Source organism: Ovis canadensis, chromosome 2, assembly GCF_042477335.2.
Source record: "Ovis canadensis isolate MfBH-ARS-UI-01 breed Bighorn chromosome 2, ARS-UI_OviCan_v2, whole genome shotgun sequence".
NCBI classification, from domain to species: Eukaryota; Metazoa; Chordata; class Mammalia; order Artiodactyla; family Bovidae; genus Ovis; species Ovis canadensis.
The window spans coordinates 246,051,987-246,069,203 of record NC_091246.1 but is presented as its reverse complement, the minus strand read 5'-3'; the positions used below and the strand labels follow the sequence as shown (position 1 = coordinate 246,069,203).

The window sequence follows — 17,217 nt, the reverse complement described above, 5'->3', positions numbered from 1 at the left end:
CCCCTGGAGAAGGGAAAGGCTACCCACTCCAGTATTCTGGCCTAGAGAAGTCCATGCACTGTATAGTGTCACAAAGAGTCAGACACGACTGAGCGACTTTCACTTTTTGAGCAGGTAGTGGAGGGCTCCACACACTTCCTTCCCTACCCACCTCCTCTCCCCGGGAGCCTCAGGATTCCTGCCCCTTCCTTTTCACTTCCTGGCTTTCACCAGCCTGACTTTCAGGGTTTTGTTTTGCTTTGTTTTTCCCTTCGTTTCTTTTTAGCCAGGGCTGGAGGCCCTAAGGGCTCACTCAAGTTTTTCTGAAGCTTGCTACAGACGGCCCAAAGCCTGAGCAGAGAAGCGAGAGAGGGGACTTTCTTTTACTGCCGGGCATGCAAACCAGACACAGAATAGGCTAAGGAAGGGAGAGCGAGTGAAGCTGAAACTGGGCTACAGAAAGAACCCTTGGGTCCTCCAGGAGGGAGCCAGGCAGGGAATGAAGACTTAATCGGTGACTTCTAGGACAGCCCCGGAGGTTACATACACGGCTGCTGCTTCAGACAGAGCTGGATGCAATTCCACCTGAAACTGGCTCCTCCTTTTATTACCTTGGGCAAGTCACTTAATATCCAAGCCTCAGTTTCTTCACCTGGAAAATGGGGGTAATTATGGAACCTGCTGCAGAGTCCCACTGAGAGAATAAAGTGAGAGGATGTATAAAGAATAGAGCAATGTTCAGGCATCTTTGTGATTCACCCTATCCCCCCACCCCTGCCTGGGACTTCACAGACACCCCCACCCCAAATCCCTTCCCCTGCAGTTTAGTTAACTTCTGGTCCTCCACTAGCCTTCTTCCTATCGCTCTGAGACTAATACAGACACCTATCTGCTGTTTTCTTTATCCAAGTCACAAGTTGCTAGGTCTTAGTAAACTTCAGAAATAATCCACTTCAGTCTTCTCACCTGAGGCCCGGAGGAAATGGGCTTAACTAGAAGCTAGGTTTCTGGATTCCTGTTACATTTCACCTTCATTTTCACAGAAATCTACACACCCCACTTTTTGTGCTACCCAAGCCTTTCTTCTGAATCTTGGAACGGTCCACAACCTTACTTTGAAACCTAAATTTATCCCAGCCTTTCCTCCTTCAGCGCCTATCCCCTGCCTCAATCTCCTTTTAATGATACTATAATTTTAATTTTTTATAAATTTAATTTTTTAATGATACTGTAATTCTCTGGCAGTTCTTTCAGAGAGGTACAGTTTCTGGCCCCAGGTCCCAGAATTGATAGGTGATTAAACCAAGATTCAATCCCCACTCTGCAGGACTCTGAGCCCTGGGCCCTCTTTACTGCCCTCCAGCTGCCTCTGGGTCTGCCCACCTCCCATACCCTGGGATGTGCCCCAGTTCCACTCCAGAACCTGTCCATCACCTGCCAGAGCTGTGGAGCTGGGGCCTGGCATCCTCAATCCCAAGATCTGTAGAAGAGCAGCAGTACCCAACCCACCCCAGAGGCCCTCCTTCCTTTCCCTTCACCCCGCCTCCCTGCTTTACCCTCCTTCAAAAGCAGCCAAGCCCAAAGAGGCCTGCAGACAGCCCTGAGTTCATCTCCAAAAGTGCTGCCCAGACAGCCGCAGAGAGCTTCTCAGGATGAAAGGCTTCCTCTTCCTCCTCTTCACCATCAGCCTCTTGATTATGGTTCAGGTAAGAGCAGCCCCCTGGAGTCCCTGGAACCACCACCCCAGGCTCCTCAGACCTGCCTGGCAGCGGGGGGAGGGCCTGGAGGCTCCTGGCACCCAGCCTTCCTCCCATGGGAACCAAGGCCTCCGGACACCTGGCTCCCAGCCTTCCAGTTCTTCTGGTTGGGGTCAGATTGTTGGGAGGTTTCCCCTGAGCATTGCTGCCTCTGGTACTTGAGGCTGGGGCAACCTGACAGGGTGCCAGCATACTGAGGTCCCCAAAGGGTGTTGTGGAATAACAGGGGATGAAGAGGCTTGGGAAGACAGCCCTGAGTGACAATGGCATCACCCCACAGGGAACCTGGGGAAATGGGCCTGTTAGGAGGGGGGCCGGGAGAGGTTCAAACGGAGCCTGATGGAGATAGCAGGGAACCGCCACCCCGGGTGAGGAGCCTGAGTGTTTGGCAATGCTAAGAAGATAGAAATCTCCCATTCCAGAAACAGCTAGAGTCTCAAGATCAACTGCTATTCCAAGAGGCAGCTTTGGCAGCATTCTCAGTAGAGGAGAAGGGAGCCATCGAGTTCTCCATCGAGAACAGCCTGATCAAGCATTAAGGACACCTTGGTCACCATCAGAAACAGCTTAATCTCCATCAAGGGCAGCTTTAGTTGCAGGGTGATCAGGCTTTGAGAACAGCTTGATCACCATCTGGCCATCTCTTTGGGGGAAAAAGCCACACCCTCCCTACCTCCACCCACCCACACTCTACCAGGTGCTTTCTCTCCAGCTGGTCTCCCGTGACCTCCCCCACGACTATGATGGCTCTTCTTCCCATCCCTAGACGAGGAAACTGCAGTTCAGAGAGGCTAAGGCCCTGGCTGGGCTATCAAGGTCAAGGCCTGGAGCCACAGATTTCCCTATCTCCTGCATGCTGGAGGTGCGGGTGGCCTGGTGGACATGAAAGGAAGGTTCCGGGGCACACAGACCGGGGACTGCCTCTGACCCTGCCTCCGTCGTGGCCCGAAGCCGCCAGCCCTCCCCATAGGACGTTGCGGCAGAAGTCACGACCCTCGGGACAGGGAACCGGGGGCTACAGTCTGGGGGTGGGAGAACTGGGTCTCTAAACAACACACCTGAGACTCACCCCTCCCCGGGCTTGCCCCACTTCTTCTCTTGCAGATACAAACTGGAGTCCTGGGAAGAAACCGCACCTTCACCACCTACAAGAAACCCCAAAGTGGCTCCCCAGCCTTCAGCAGCCTGGCCGGTGGCAGCATCCTTTTCTTCTTGATCAATACCCTCATCCAGCTCTTCCACCTCACCTGAGCTGACACGCCCCAGCCCTCATCTCATGCCCCCCAAGACAGTGGCCATCATCACTAGCAGGAGAAGCACCCCCAATCCTTGGGAGGCGCTGATGTTAGAGATGAGCAGGTTATAGGAATTGATGGGCAGAGCTTGGGGTGGGGCCCATGGCTGACACAGGGAGGTTCTGACATGGAGGAGGAAGCACCTCCCAGCTGGGGGTCAATAAAGCTGTTGTGTACTTGGAGCAGGGTCCTATGTGTGGTCACTGGACATCACCAGACCCGAAGAGCCAGCACCCAGGGGCTGCCTGTGTCCCCATCAGCAGGAGAGGTGGCACCAGGGAGCTCACACCCCACCTTCCCTGCCCCAAAGTCTGGAAGCTGGGGCCCTACCCATTTGGATCCCCTTGAAAGGACCCAGCCCAGAACCTGCCGTAGTCACCCTCTCTTTAGTTGCATTTGGTCACCGGTGCCTGGGAGTTCAGGAAGGGAGGTCCCAGAGGACCCACACACACCCACCCAGACCTTGGGCATCCACAGTTGCAGAGGTGAGTCCCCCACTCCATTACCTGAGTTTCTTCAGAACAACAGAGTCAGAGAAAACTGCCCTCCCAACCTCTAGCGGTTCCCTCACAGCCAGCCTCCTGTCGTCAAGCCTCCAACCACGGGGGCGCTGAGAAAGGTGAAGAGGCCGCTGTCTGTCTCTTTCCCACCTACCCATGGGTTAGGAGGCAGGAAGGACACACAGCGGCTCTAACCACTCGTACCCCTCTTGGAATTGGGATCAACAGAGAGGGAAAGGGACCCTGGAGAAGTCCCCATCTCTGCCTCTTCCTGGAGGATCTCAGCCAAGAGGCCAAGGGTCTGCTAGATTGAAGGACTATGTCCTGCCCTCTCTGAGCCGGGTTAGGGACCAAGACCCCCTGTCCCGGCTTATCTGACTGAGATCAAACCTTTAGGGCCTGAGACCAGGGTTGGGAGAAATTGAGAGGCTCTGGCGAGCAAGGCCCTTTGAGGTGTGGCTCCTACTCGCCTCTCTCGCCCGGCCCACCCTGCCCCCATCACACTGGACTTCCAGGCTTCCACCCCTGAATTTGTCTGCACCCCTCTGCCATCCTCTAGCCCGGCTGACTCCTTCTCATTCTCCACATCACAGGTGAGGATTCCCTCCTCCGGGCAGTGTTCCATGCCTTGTGCCTCTAAATATAGTTTCAAGTCCTCCCCTGTGCATGCCTCCACTTCCTTTCTTCGCCTGTCACTGAATGTATCACCCTACCCGTTGGAATCCTCCACTGGACTGTGGGTTGCCTGAGCACAGGGACCAAGGCTTGGTTCATGTTTGTGCTCCCATAGCCCGCGCTCCGGGAACACATCATTTCAGGGAGGCTGTGACAAGGTCACACTCTGCAGTCAGTCTGGTCCCAGGGCTCCCTCTGGTGGCAGAGGGAGGCCTTGCATCTGAACGCCCGAACGGGAAGGAGGGAAGAAGCAAGCCCACCTGAGCCTAGGCAAGTCAGAAGGCAGGTGAATAAAACCTCACTCCCGCCCCCCACCCCAAATATCAAGGTGCAGTGTCAAGGATACCTGGGAACATAGTATAAAACAGTTTATGTTACAACAAAAAACCCTATAAAAACATGTCATCCCAGGGAGAGCCTCCAGGGCTGGGGGGTGGCAGGGAGGTTTCAAAGCACATGGACAGTCCAGATCTGGGACGCCCTGTCCTTGGCCAGCTCCCACAGTACTGCGTGGTCCCGATCGTAGCCCCGGCCGCCTGCAGGGGATGGGGTAAGAGATGGGGAGATGGTCAGAAAGAGCTGGGGACTCCACTGCCCTCAGGGGCCTTCTCCCACACACATGCCCAACTTACCCTTCACATCTAGGATCCGACCTTCAAACATCTGGCTGCAGATGTGGCCCGACTCACTGATGCTCCATGTCTGGCGGGGCAGGCGGCTCTCAGCCCACAGCACCACCTTGGAGCCTGTGCTGGGGGGGCCTATCACCTGCAGGCTCATGGTGGGGGCCACCTGAGGCCCCCAGGAGATCGTCAGGCACCGGCCCTCCCCCAGGGACTCTGCCAAACCTAAGACAACTTTGATACACCCAGCTTTGAATTTCTGGCTCTCGTGGACTGTGACTCTGGGCAAACGTCTTGATCTTTCTGAGCTCTGTTTTCCTGGGGGGATGGTTGTTGAAAGGGTTCTGGTTCAATGTGAGAAACCATCGAAGAGCTGGGAAAATATGAACTCCTCCAGGAAGACTTCCATGACTGCCTCTTGAAACACAGGCTTTAGCAGCAAACATCCACATACTTACTGGCTATGTGATTTTCAGCCAGTTACTAAACTCTGCTCTGGTTTCCTTACCTATAAAATGGGAAGTATAATAGGACCTGCCCTCTAGTGCCCTCTAGGGATTCCATGCAATGTTCACGTGAAGACATCATGGTGTTCACAAGGAAGACATCTGCAGGGTGTCCCCTCCACTGCCACTTTCTCAGGGAGGGCTCCCCTTGTCAGAGATACTGGTATTCCCTATTTTCCTTTCTTCATGTATTTTTCCATGCACTTTTCAACACCTAGGACTCATTGAAGCCGTTTCTTTCTCTCCCCACTAGGAAGCAAGCTTCAGGAGGGCCAAACACATGGCGGGTGTTCAGGAAAGATTTGCTCAATGAATCTATCATTTCCTTTTGGCCATGCCTCATGACTTGTGGGATCTGATTTCCCAACCAGGTTCAAGCCCGGGTGCCTGGCAGTAAAAGCCCCAAGTCCTAAGCACTGGACCACCAGAGAATTCCCAAATCTGTCATTAATAATAGGACCCAGATCTGTCACAGGTTATCAGAGCTGGGAGGTCCCTTAGAAGCCTCTGGTCCAGCCCCTTTGTTTTGCAGATGAGACAGAGGCCCAGGGAAGAGCCTGAATTGCCCAAGGGTACACAGCCTACTTTCTCCAGCTCCCCAGGGTCCCGGTGTCTGTATCTCTCTGCCTCTCTGGCCCAAGACTGGCTCCTGTTTCCGACTGAGCACAGGCTGGGACTCCTGAAGGTGGGCTTGTGAGGGTCTGAGGGCCCTGATGTCGCTGTCCCAGCCCCTAAACCAGTACCTGGTTCTTCAGTAGCCCATCCTCGTAGAACCAGATGTTGCTGCCTCCAGCTCGGGGCTCAGAGACCACCACGCGGCCCGCCTTCATGTCTTCCACGTGGTCCGGCACGGTCAGGAATCCCCCCAGTGCCGCATTCCAGAGGCGGAAATAAGCCCGGCGCTGGTGAGTGGGGGGAGTCGAGAGTCAGGGCTGTCTGGGCAGGGATGCTCCCCCTTGGGCCCCCAGTGCCCTCAACTCTGGACCCTCTAATAACCCAAGCTCCCAGGCTCTCCCTCCTGCCCCAAACCGACCTGGACCCTGCTTCTAAGTCACCCCTTCTTTCTCACACATATGCCGAGGGCACACTCACAGCACATACCCACACAGCTGTACATCTGTAGAGATGCACACAGACACACTGGCAGATACAGCCCAGATCCATGTGGCTGCACAGGACAGCAGACACAGACACATGGACACATGAAAGCCGGTACACGCACTCTTTGCTCTCCCTGCTGACTTCACAACAGGCACTCCGGTTGGCTAAAAGTTTGGAGAGGAACCACGGCAGGGCGGACACTGGCTTGGGCACAAATCAGCCAGGGGTCTTGGGTGGTGGCGACAGTAATAACCGCGGTCACAGCCAATGTCTGCTGACATCACATACTGCTCTGAGGGCCACACAGCATTATTCAGCTCTCACAACAGGTCGATCGGACATATCAGCCCCAGTTTATAGATGAGGAAAACTGAGGGCCACAGAGGTAAACTGCCCGCAAAGATGGTAGAGCAAAGCCTTGTCCACTTCTCTGGGCCTTTATTTCTGTACAATGTGAGGGCTGGAGATAATCTCCAAGATTTCTTCTAGCAGTGATGGTCTACGAGGGACCGTACAGGTGTCCTCACACGAAGACACATGCTTTCAACAGTGTCACAAGTACAGCCACACGCAGTCACAAACACACTCTCACAGACGTACAGGGCTGCCACAGATCGCCGCCAGAGGACACACGCATACAAATGACATTGCACACACACACCCTGTGGCCAGGCCTCCACACACACACTCTCATTGCACATAAATGAGACACAGGTCCAGACGTGCATTCACAGACACAGAGAAACACAGGTACAGACATGGCGTTGCAAAGTGAGGCGTGCTCGCTAATGGGTGGTACATGAGATAATTTTCAGGCTTATGTGGATAATAAGCCTTCTTGTTTAAAAAGTAATGGCAATGTGTTTATCAGTGTCTATTAAGGAAAAATCACACACACACATATCAAACCCACGATCTTATGGACATTATACCTTAGGATAAGGATAAAGTTAAAAAAGAAAAAAGTGAGTTGATTTAGAGGAAAATATTAAAGAGATAACGGTTCAAGAGGAATCACAGTAAGACAAAAATTAGGACCAAAGTACATAAACACCGAATTTGGGAAACGTGGGATGCACACAGACAGGCAGACACACAGACAGATGGGGTGACCCAGATACGCTCAACCCGCCATGCTACCCACCTGCTTGATGGGGTAGAGGGAGCCCACCCGCTGGGTCCCGCTGTATGTCAGCCAGTTGGTGATCTCACAGCTGCCCACCAGCCACTGGCGGCCTCGGAAGTCACTGTGCTCGCAAAGCACCCAGCTGGACCCAGCGAGCGCCAGAGACACAGCGAAGAAGACAGACAGACAGACAGGAAGGAGAGGAGGCACGGCCGTCAGGACGGTCTCCAGCTCCCCTTCCTACAGGCTGGGACTCCTCTGCCTGGGGTTTGGGCCACAGGAGCGGGTGGAGAGGGAGGCGGGAAAGGAGCCCTGGGGTTTGTAGGGCAGAGTAGGGTCCTGGAGAGGCCCCTCCAGGCTGGGGCCCAAGCCCTGAGGTCCAGTGAGTCTTCTCAGCCTGCTCTCCCTCCCCGCTCCCTCCTGGCTTGGACGGAGTAGAAGGAAAGTGGGGAAAGATCCAGAGACCCCCAATCTCCCCCTCCCGCACTAGTAGCCCCCCACCTCCCTTTGACACACTCACACGCCCCCCTTGATCCGCACAGACAGCACGTGACTGTTGAAGCCCTCAGCCTGCAGACTCCGCACCTCCCCGCTGAGCTCAATCTCCTTCCCCTCGAAGCACTCCAGTCCATACAGGAAAATGGACGGCTCGGAAAAGTGCTGTGGGCCAGGGGACACAGAGAAAGGGTGAGGCCACAAGAGCCCCGCCCTCAGCACCCCTCCCCCCAGTTCCAGACGCGTGACTCCTAGGTCAGTATTTCAGGCTTTCTTCCTCCTGAGCTGCACCCCACAGGGCCCCTGACTCCTAGACACTGCCAGCTGGGGGCGCCCACATCGTCAGACGCAGCCTGGGCTGGATGGGCACCCCCTGCCTTAATACCGCCTCCCTGGTAAATGGCACTTCTAAGAAGAGTAAGAATAATAACCCTGGTCATTATAACATCAGTTCACAAGTATTCAGGGCTGACCGATTCGCCAGATTCTGTGCTAAGAGCTTTTCTTGATCTCATCAGAACTTCACAGCCCTAGACGTAGGTGCCATGATTATCCCCACTTAGAGGCAAACTGAGGCTGGAAGGAGGAAACCACTTGCTTAAGGTCCTTACAGCCAGGCTCCAGAACCGGGTATGTTTTCAGAGCCCGGCGTGGAGTTGCAAAGAGCATGGACTCCAGAGCCAGGCTGCCTTGGGGAGAACCTGGCTCTGCCAGTCACCAGCTGTGTGACCTGCAGCAAGCTGCATGACCTCTCTGTGCCTCAGTTTTCACATGGGAAAAAGGCAGAAGATAATAGTTGTACGGCTCCTAGGATTGTGGTGAGGATGGGGCGTCCTAGAGCACCGGAAGCCTTTTAGCCCCGCCTGGAGCGTGGTAAAGTCAGGGCCAGCCGTTCTGCTTGAGCTGCTCCCACTGGTCCCCTGTCCGCCGCCAAGTCCTACAGACCCCAGGTCCTTAATAGGACCAGTGTCATTTCTCTCTGCTTGTGTCTGGTCTAGGACATCATGATCTGTCCTGGTTCTCTGTCGCAGCAGCCCTGCCCTTCCCCTGGCCACTCATCTCTGCCCATGCAACAGAGCCATCTTCCTGCTTCACTCCCCCCTACCCAGAACGACCACCTCAGTGGTCGCCCATGCCCCCAGCCCACCCCCTGAGCACCAGCCCCTCCTGGCCCTGGCCCACCCTGGTTTCAGGACACACCACTCTGTGCTGTAATCTTTCTGGGTTCCTTGAAGGCAGGGCTGTGTCTGATTTATTTCAGGGTCCCCAGGATTTAAATCAGCAGGGACTCAATAAATCCCTGGTAGGCTGACCTGGCTTTGAAGCGCTGGGGTCAAGAGGACCTGTGGTCGTTCTGAGGAAGGCTGGATTTAAGCCCGACAGCTCACTCAGCAGTAGGAAGAGGCAGGCTCACCTCTGCCTCAGGGGTGCCTGGAACTGGACAGGGGCACTCACCAGGGGCACCTTCCGGAGAGAGCCCAGAACTGTGGAGGCCAGGCAGCCCATGGCTGTGAGAGTAGGGAACTCGCCCTCAGACAGAATGTACTGCTCACCCTCAAAGTTCGTCTCATCAAACAGGATCCAGCTGGTGAAGGAAGGGGAAGAATAGGGGGATATGAGTAGGTATTTGAGCCCACCCTGCCCTTGGCCTGCACGGCCCCCCTGAGATATAGCAGACTGAATGCAACCTTGATGGGGGTCCCCCAGGCCAGGGGAGGCCAAGGATGACCAGGCGCTGCAGCAGCACGAACTGAAGTCAGACTTAAGACAGAACTGAATGGAATCACACTGCCCTTCAGGAGAAATCTGGCAGTCACGCCAAACTCCGTGCACAGTTACTCAGCAAGCCTATTTCTCAGAATCTGTTCCAAGGACACCCTTCACGAAACAACACATACACAAGGCTAGTGACTACACATTGTTTGCAGTGGCAGAGTGGCAGCAGCCAAATGTCCATCAACTGAGGACCGGAAGCACGAATCTGGAGTGTAACACAGCAGTCAACAAGAATGAGGACGAGCTTTCAGAGGGATATAAAGTGACCTCCAAACAGTCTTAAAAAACAGGTGCATAACAGTGTTGATGGTATGCTTCCTGTTTAAAAAATTGAGATAAAATTCACTTTTTTAAAGAATACAATTCAGTAGTCTTTGGTATATTTATCAGGTTGCAATATGCTTCCTACTGTGAAAAAAAATGGAGAAGGAGGAAAACAAAATATATTTGGTTTCTACAGGTATATGCAAATTTATATATAGTGTATATTTGCTTATATCTTTAAAAAAAAAAACAAATGAGTGAACAAATGTTTTAAAAAATGAGGGTGGGAGAGGAAAAAGTAGCATGAGCTAAGCTGTAACTTGTTTTTTAAGTCTTAACTTTGGAACTCTTATGGACTGAATGTGTATCTCCCCGGAATTCATAGGTTGAAGCCCTCACCTCCAATGTGATGGCCTTTGGGAGGTAATCAGGTTTAGATGAGATCATAAAGGTGGAGCCCTTATCATGGGATTAGTGTCTTTATAAGAAGAGAAAGAAGGGAATTCCCTGGCAGTCCAATGGTTAGGATCCAAGCTTTCACTGCCAAGGGCCTGGGTTCAATCTTTGATTGGGAAACTAAGATCCCACCAGAGGAAGAGATCCCTGGGGACACAGCAAGAAGGCAGCCATCTGCCAGCCAAGAAGAGAGCCCTCACCAGGGAACCAAATCAACCAACAGCATGATCTTGGACTTCCCAGCCTCCAGATCTGTGAGAAAACAAATTCCTGTTGTTAAACCACCCAGAGTACTTTGTTGCTAGCTCAAACTAAGACAGGAACACAATAAATATTTTCAGTAACTAAAAACTAGGATTAAATAAAAATGAGAAGTATTCCTAAAATTAAAGTTAACAATGTAAATGAACCTAATTATATATCAGGTTGGTGGCATAACCGCACAGAAAAAAGTAAACAACACAATATTTTGAAATGAACATACCTAATGGGATGTAGGTGAATGTATTGAGGACAAAAAGAACAACAGAGAAACCTCAAACAGCATTCACTGGGTTTTACTGTGAGTAGCAGTATTATCAGTAGTAGAATCAGTATTACAATTTTCAAACACGTAGCATGCAAATTTTTGGTCTTCAAAGAGCATTATCCATTAAAAGCAACCAGGATTCTTTGGGAAGTGACTCCAGGTTAGAGGCAAAAAATATATACAAAATGATCCAGGAACATCTTATTGTACCAGAAAAAACAGGAAGTTATTAAAAAAAAAAAAACTATTGGGATCATATCAAAAGTACCCAGGAAAGGGACTTCCCTGATGGTTCAATGATTAAGAATCTACTTTTCAATGCAGAAGACTCGGGTTGAAGCCCTGGTGCGGGAACTAAAATCCCTCATGCTTTAGGGCAGCCCACCTGCCACAGAGAGAAGCCCTGGCAGTGCAACAAAGACCCGATGCAGTAAAAAATAAACATACACATTTTTTAAAAGTACCCAGGAAGCAATCCGGAGGGGCGTCCATTTGCCAAAGGTGAAGTAATTTGAGTACACAAAAGAATAGTGACTCCAGAGGACCGGAGCCTTTCATATACATAAAAACCCATGAGTCCATAACAATACTTTTTAAAAAATCTTCATTGGTCAGCTTTGGTGGTTGCTAGGGCACTGATTCAAACATTATTCTGAAAATTGATAAAGAGAAAGGGGCAAACACTGACTCTTGGGAAAGGATCAAACTGCCTTTTTTGCAGAAAGTATTTCAGGTAAATAAATAGTTAAAAAGGGAAAGTTCTTCTTTATAGAAGTATTCCAGCTAACATATGTAGAATGAATAACAAAACCTAGAAAATCATTTTGTAACCTCTAAAGAAATAATGAGTCTAGGCAATTATCATCAATGGATACTGCTGCTGCTGCTGCTGCTGCTAAGTCGCTTCAGTCGTGTCCGACTCTGTGCGACATGCAGCCCACCAGGCTCCCCCATCCGTGGGATTCTCCAGGCAAAAACACTAGAGTGGGTTGCCATTTCCTCCTTCAATGCATGAAAGTGAAAAGTGAAAGTGAAGTCGCTCAGTCGTATCCGACTCCTAGCGATGGATACTAGATATCATTAAATAAAGGTCACTGAGGAATCTTATAATGTAGGGATCTTAATATCATTTAAAAAGGGACAACGAGACACGTGCATCCTGATGTGGTGCAGTGGGAAGTACATGTACCAGGTATATAATATTCTTGACAAAGAAACACAACACCCTGAATCTCAGCAAGCCTCTGGAGGTAAACTACCTGTTTACAGGAAATATGGGGCACAGAGGAACAAGCTTAAAAGGAAGCAATCATCTACAACACAGAAGATGGGAAACTTACAGGGCAAATTATTGGGTTTCTTTAAACGAATGAATGGTATCAGACAAAAAGAAGGGGAGGGGACTGCTATACATTAGAGATCAAATGGACCAAATGTGATGTGTGGACCCTGTCTGGATTCTAAGAAAAACAAACGAATTTCACAAAGGCATTTTTTGAGATAACGGGAGGAATTTGAACATGGACTGGGTATTAGGTAATAATAAATTACTCCTCATTTTATCATATGTGATAATAACTTGAGGCCGTGTGTCCTTTCTTGTTAGAGATATATACTGAATTATTTACCTGTGAAATTTTATGTTGGGTTGGGGATTTAAAATATTCTACCAAAAAAAAAAAAAAGGCAGAGCGGTGAATGAAAACTGAAGTTCTTTATACTGTCTACAATGTTTACATTTGCTATTAAAACTTTATTTTGCTTTGTTTCTTTTAAGATTGCATGATTCTCGGGGCAGAAGAGCTTACCCCAAGGAAGCCAAAGGAAGGAAGTCATTTCAAACAAAAACCTAACTGCAGCCTCGATTTCCAAGCTGAGCTAAGCGCTCCAGGGCAGGCGCCCACAGGCCCAGTCTCCCCTTTCCCACGTCCTCACCTGCCGCCGTGGACTCGGCAAGACTGGGGCTGGAAGGCGGTGGGCAGAGACCTCTGGTCATCTTCAAAAGAGATGTGGTCACCCAGGAAGTCGGGGCCGGAGAAAAGCTGAATCTGGCAGCAGAGACGGGAAGAGGTGAGAGTGAAGGAGGGTGATGGAGTTGAGGGGGAGAGAATGGGGAAGAGACGGAGAGATTTTAAATGAGGGTGAGGAGACAGAGGCCCCAACCACCTCCTTACCTTTGAGATAAAGTGCAGATTGTGCTCCCCGACCTGAAGGAAGGGACCAAAGTTTTGAGATTCAACGAGAGTACTAGCCCCTAGCCTCAACGCCTCTGGTGTCAATATTCCAGACCCTTTTCGCAGTTCGCGCGGAGTCTGGAGTCTGTGTTGACTCCGCCCCCTTTCAGGAGACCCCGCCCCCAGGAGCTCCAGGCCTGCTCCTTCTAGTCCCGCCTCCACTGAAGCGGGCACAGCCCAGACCCCAGACCCCTCCCCACCAAGAGGCCCGGCTCCTGCGGCCGCCACGCACCTGAAGGACCGGCTGCAGCGAGGCGAGGGCGCTGTTGCCCGAGCCCCAGTCGTCGCAGTTGCGGTACACGCCCTTCTCCAGCACGTACTGCTCCCCGGAGAAACCCACCTCCTGATACGCCACCCACCTGCAGGAAGGGCGGGGTGCGGGTCAGCGGGGCGGAGCCGACGCCTCTGCTGGAGCCGCCCCCGGCCCGCCCAGCTCCCCGGAGCCCCCTAGTCACTCACACGCCGCTGAGCACGTGGATGGCCTGTGTTCTGGGGCCGTGTCCCGCCAGCTCCACGTCTGGCAATGCCTCGCTCACCTCCACGCCCGGCCCCTCGAAGTCCATGGCCTCAAACAGCACCACGGCTGGATCCCCGAAGTCCTAGGCCCGAGGGACAGTCGATTGCTCCCGGCTCACGGACGGACAGAAGGAAACCCCTGGGAGTGCCCAGACCCCTAGGACGCATCCCACTAAAGGACTTTGGGGTGAGGTGATCAGGGTGGGCTGGGGAAGGGCAGCAGGAGGGAGAGAGGCTAGACTCCAGGAAGACTTCCACTACCCTGGAGAACAAGGAGAGGAGGCACAAATTCTCTCAACAGAGGGTACCCGCTGAATGTCCCAATTGCTCTTGCTTACCGTTCGGATGACCCGCAGGGAGGTCAACACCTCGTTATAGCCTCCCCAGCGTGACCAATCAGCGTATTCTCCCTCTTCCAGCAGATACTGGTGACCCCGGAAACCCTCCTTCTCGTAGCCCACCCAGCTGAGCAGGGGGAGACAGATGAGCAGGGAGTCACAGGAAGCCCACGGATTGTGAAGTAGCTGCCCCCACCCCCAGGCAGCCCAGGTCATCCCCACCCTGGAGGGTAGAGGCCAGTGGGGAGGATGAGGTAGAAGGAGGGGTCCTGAGTCCTCACCAGCCCCCGAGAACTCGCAGGGACCCCACAGAGGCCAAGCTGGGGCTCTGGCTATCCTCTGGCTGCTGCAGGTTGTAGATGTCTCTGTTCACTTCCCAGCTCCGGCCCTGAAACCCTGGGGCCTCATACACCACAGCCTGTGGGGGAAGGGGCAGCGTGGGGTTGGACCAGACCCACCCAGCCATCCCCGGATGACTCTCGCCAGCATCAGCCCAGAGCTAAGCCCTCCCAGTCCCTCGCTTGAGCCCCATGCCCTCCCCTGACTCCTTTCTCTTCTCTGACCTGTGACTTGGTCCTTCTACATCAAAAGCAGGTTCCCAATCAATCAGTCGGCTTCCACCATCACCACCACCACCTGCCCCCAGACCTAGCCTCTGGCCCCAGCGCCCTCCTCTCCATCTTCTAGTCCAGGCCATGGTGCATACACACACATACACACCCCCTACCCAAAGGCCCGCTTTGACCCTGAAGCCCAGGCTCTTACCTTGGGCTCCCCTGGCCTCTCCACACTTGGGCAGCCCTGCAGAGAAGACAGAGTGAGACCCCAGCCCAGAGGTGGGGAGAGACAGACTGGGGCTGATGACTTTGGGTTCACTTGTTCCTGAGACCCTTAAAAATGGCCAATCCCATGTCCTACCCCCTTCCCTTAGGATCAAATCCTCCCTCTCCTCGAATCCTATTCCCAGTAGGAGTTCCCAGGCCCTGCCTCTTCTTCCAGACTGCAGGGCAAGGCTACTGGGCCCACCTACTCCTTACCAATCTCATGGGCTTCAGGGAGCCCATGCTGGGGTCTGATGCTCCCCAGGCCTCTGAGGTGGGGTACTCTCCAGGCTCCAGAATGCAGGGAGTATCTTCAAAGAAGGGTTTGGGGTATAGAAGCCACCTGGAAGAAGGCAGAGAAGTAGCTGCACCCTAGACTCCCAGGAATACAGATTAGTGGATGGGGTGGAAGGTGCAGAGGGAAGAATTGAGTTTGGGGGGAGAAGCCCTGATCAAGGGAACTCTGGAGAACATTTCAGGCCCCCATCATCTCCTGCAGCAGCCAGTCCATTGATCTCTCTTCTGACCTGACCCTCTCTAATTGCACACAGAGGCTAAGAGTTCTTTCTAGCACCCATACCTGCTTAAAATTCTCCATTAGCCTCATAATACAGCCCAGCTGCACAAAGAGGCTTTCCTCCTGGGCCTCCCATCTCCCCAATTGTGCTGCTTTCTCTGGCCAGACTGAACTTTCAAAGCTTAGATCTCTCACCTCTGGGCCTTTGTAGGTGCTAGTATACTCTTTTTTTCCCCCCATTCATTCAGTTAACAGATATTCAGGGCCATCTACCCCATGCCAGTTCCTGCTTCAGGCATCAGGGACACAGTAGTGAACAAAACGTATGAAGCCCCTGCTTTCACGGAGCCAATTCATCCCAGCTGAGGAGTCTCCTCCTCCAGGAAGGCTTCTCTGACCTGGGCTGGTTTGGTGCTGTTCTTTGCTCCTGCAGCCCCGTGCTCCTCCATCCTGGAACTCCGGATTGCTACTGTCTGCTTGCTTGCCTGGCCCCGCCAGTAGGCTGAGCACTTCTCGCAGGCAGGAACCATGTCCTGTCACCTCTGTGTCCCCAGCACCCAGCAGAGTGAGTGTTAAATGAAGGGCTTCCAGAAAGCCCAGACTCACAGTCCTGCGGAAACAGTGGCAGATGCCACTTGCAGGGGCCTCTCCAGGCCCTGGGGGTCCTCCAAGGCCTCAGTCAGCTTCACTTGCTCCCCTTTGAGGCCCTCCTCAGAGTACAGACTGATCTCTGGGGTAATGTAGTCCTGCAGAAGGAGAGGGGTGGGAAAATGAAGTGTAAAACAGCACCTTGGACCTCCCTGGAAGAGGGAGTCGTAATGGCCCCAATGACCACGATGGTGTGGTCACTCAGCTAGAGCTAGACACCCGAGACTGTGAAGTCAAGTGGACCTTAGGAAGTATTACCATGAACAAAGCTAGTGGAGGTGATGGAATGCCAGCTGAGCTATTTCAAATCCTAAAAGATGATGCTGTTAAAGTGCTGCACTCAATATGCCAGCAAATTTGGAAAACTCAGAAATGACCACAGGACTGAAAAAGGTTAGTTTTCATTCCAATCCCAAAGAAGGACAATGCCAAAGAATGTTTAAATTACTGTACAATTGCACTCACTTTCACATGCTAGCAAGATTATGCTCAAAATCCTTCAAGCTAGGCTTCAGCAGTATGTGAACCAAGAACTTCCAGATGTACAAGCTGCATTTAGAAAAGGCAGAGGAAAAATAGATCAAACTGCCAACATTCGTTGGTCATAGAGAAAGCAAGGAAATTCCAGGAAAGCATCTACTTCTGCTTCATTGACTATGCTAAAGCCTTTGAGTGTGTGGATCACAACAAACTTTGGAAAATTCTTGAAGAGATGGGACCAGACCACCTGACCTGCCTTCTGAGAAATCTGTATGCAGGTCAAGAAGCAACAGTTAGAACCAGACAGGGAACAACTAACTGATTCAAAATTGGGAAAGGAGTGTGACAAGGCTGTGTATTGTCACCCTGCTTGTTTAACTTAAATGCAGAGTACATCATGCAAAATGCCAGGCTGGATGAAGCACAGACTGGAATCAAGATTGCTGGGAGAAATATCAATAACCTCATCTGTGCAGATGATACCACGCTAATGGCAGAAAGTGAAGAGGAACTAAAGAGCCTCTTGATGAGGGCGAAAGAGGAGAGTGAAAAAGCTGGCTTAAAACTCACCATTCAGAAAA

At 52.1% G+C, this 17,217-nt stretch overlaps 2 protein-coding genes across 3 annotated transcripts in view; one reads left to right on the top strand and one right to left on the bottom strand.

Annotated features, from left to right (window-relative positions):
* Positions 1-1,551: 1,551 nt before the first annotated feature.
* Positions 1,552-3,213, top strand: CD52 (CD52 molecule). The gene is made up of 2 exons (XM_069578932.1): positions 1,552-1,685; positions 2,841-3,213. The coding sequence occupies exons 1-2, from the start codon at positions 1,632-1,634 to the stop codon at positions 2,985-2,987; spliced, it is 201 nt and encodes a 66-aa protein (XP_069435033.1). The 5' UTR covers positions 1,552-1,631; the 3' UTR covers positions 2,988-3,213.
* Positions 3,214-4,561: 1,348 nt separating this feature from the next.
* CRYBG2 (crystallin beta-gamma domain containing 2) overlaps positions 4,562-17,217 on the bottom strand; it is a 30,226-nt gene continuing 17,570 nt past the window's right edge. For both annotated transcript variants that reach the window (XM_069578929.1, XM_069578928.1), the window contains exons 8-22: positions 16,115-16,254; positions 15,208-15,334; positions 14,936-14,971; positions 14,452-14,588; positions 14,171-14,297; positions 13,776-13,915; positions 13,549-13,675; positions 13,257-13,289; positions 13,018-13,130; positions 9,513-9,642; positions 8,083-8,222; positions 7,581-7,704; positions 6,079-6,237; positions 4,839-4,998; positions 4,562-4,742 (exon numbers count right to left, since the gene is read on the bottom strand). In XM_069578929.1, the coding sequence (XP_069435030.1) occupies positions 4,654-4,742; positions 4,839-4,998; positions 6,079-6,237; positions 7,581-7,704; positions 8,083-8,222; positions 9,513-9,642; positions 13,018-13,130; positions 13,257-13,289; positions 13,549-13,675; positions 13,776-13,915; positions 14,171-14,297; positions 14,452-14,588; positions 14,936-14,971; positions 15,208-15,334; positions 16,115-16,254 (1,782 nt within the window). In that variant the 3' untranslated portion in view covers positions 4,562-4,653. The remainder of the gene's footprint in view (positions 4,743-4,838; positions 4,999-6,078; positions 6,238-7,580; positions 7,705-8,082; positions 8,223-9,512; positions 9,643-13,017; positions 13,131-13,256; positions 13,290-13,548; positions 13,676-13,775; positions 13,916-14,170; positions 14,298-14,451; positions 14,589-14,935; positions 14,972-15,207; positions 15,335-16,114; positions 16,255-17,217) is intronic.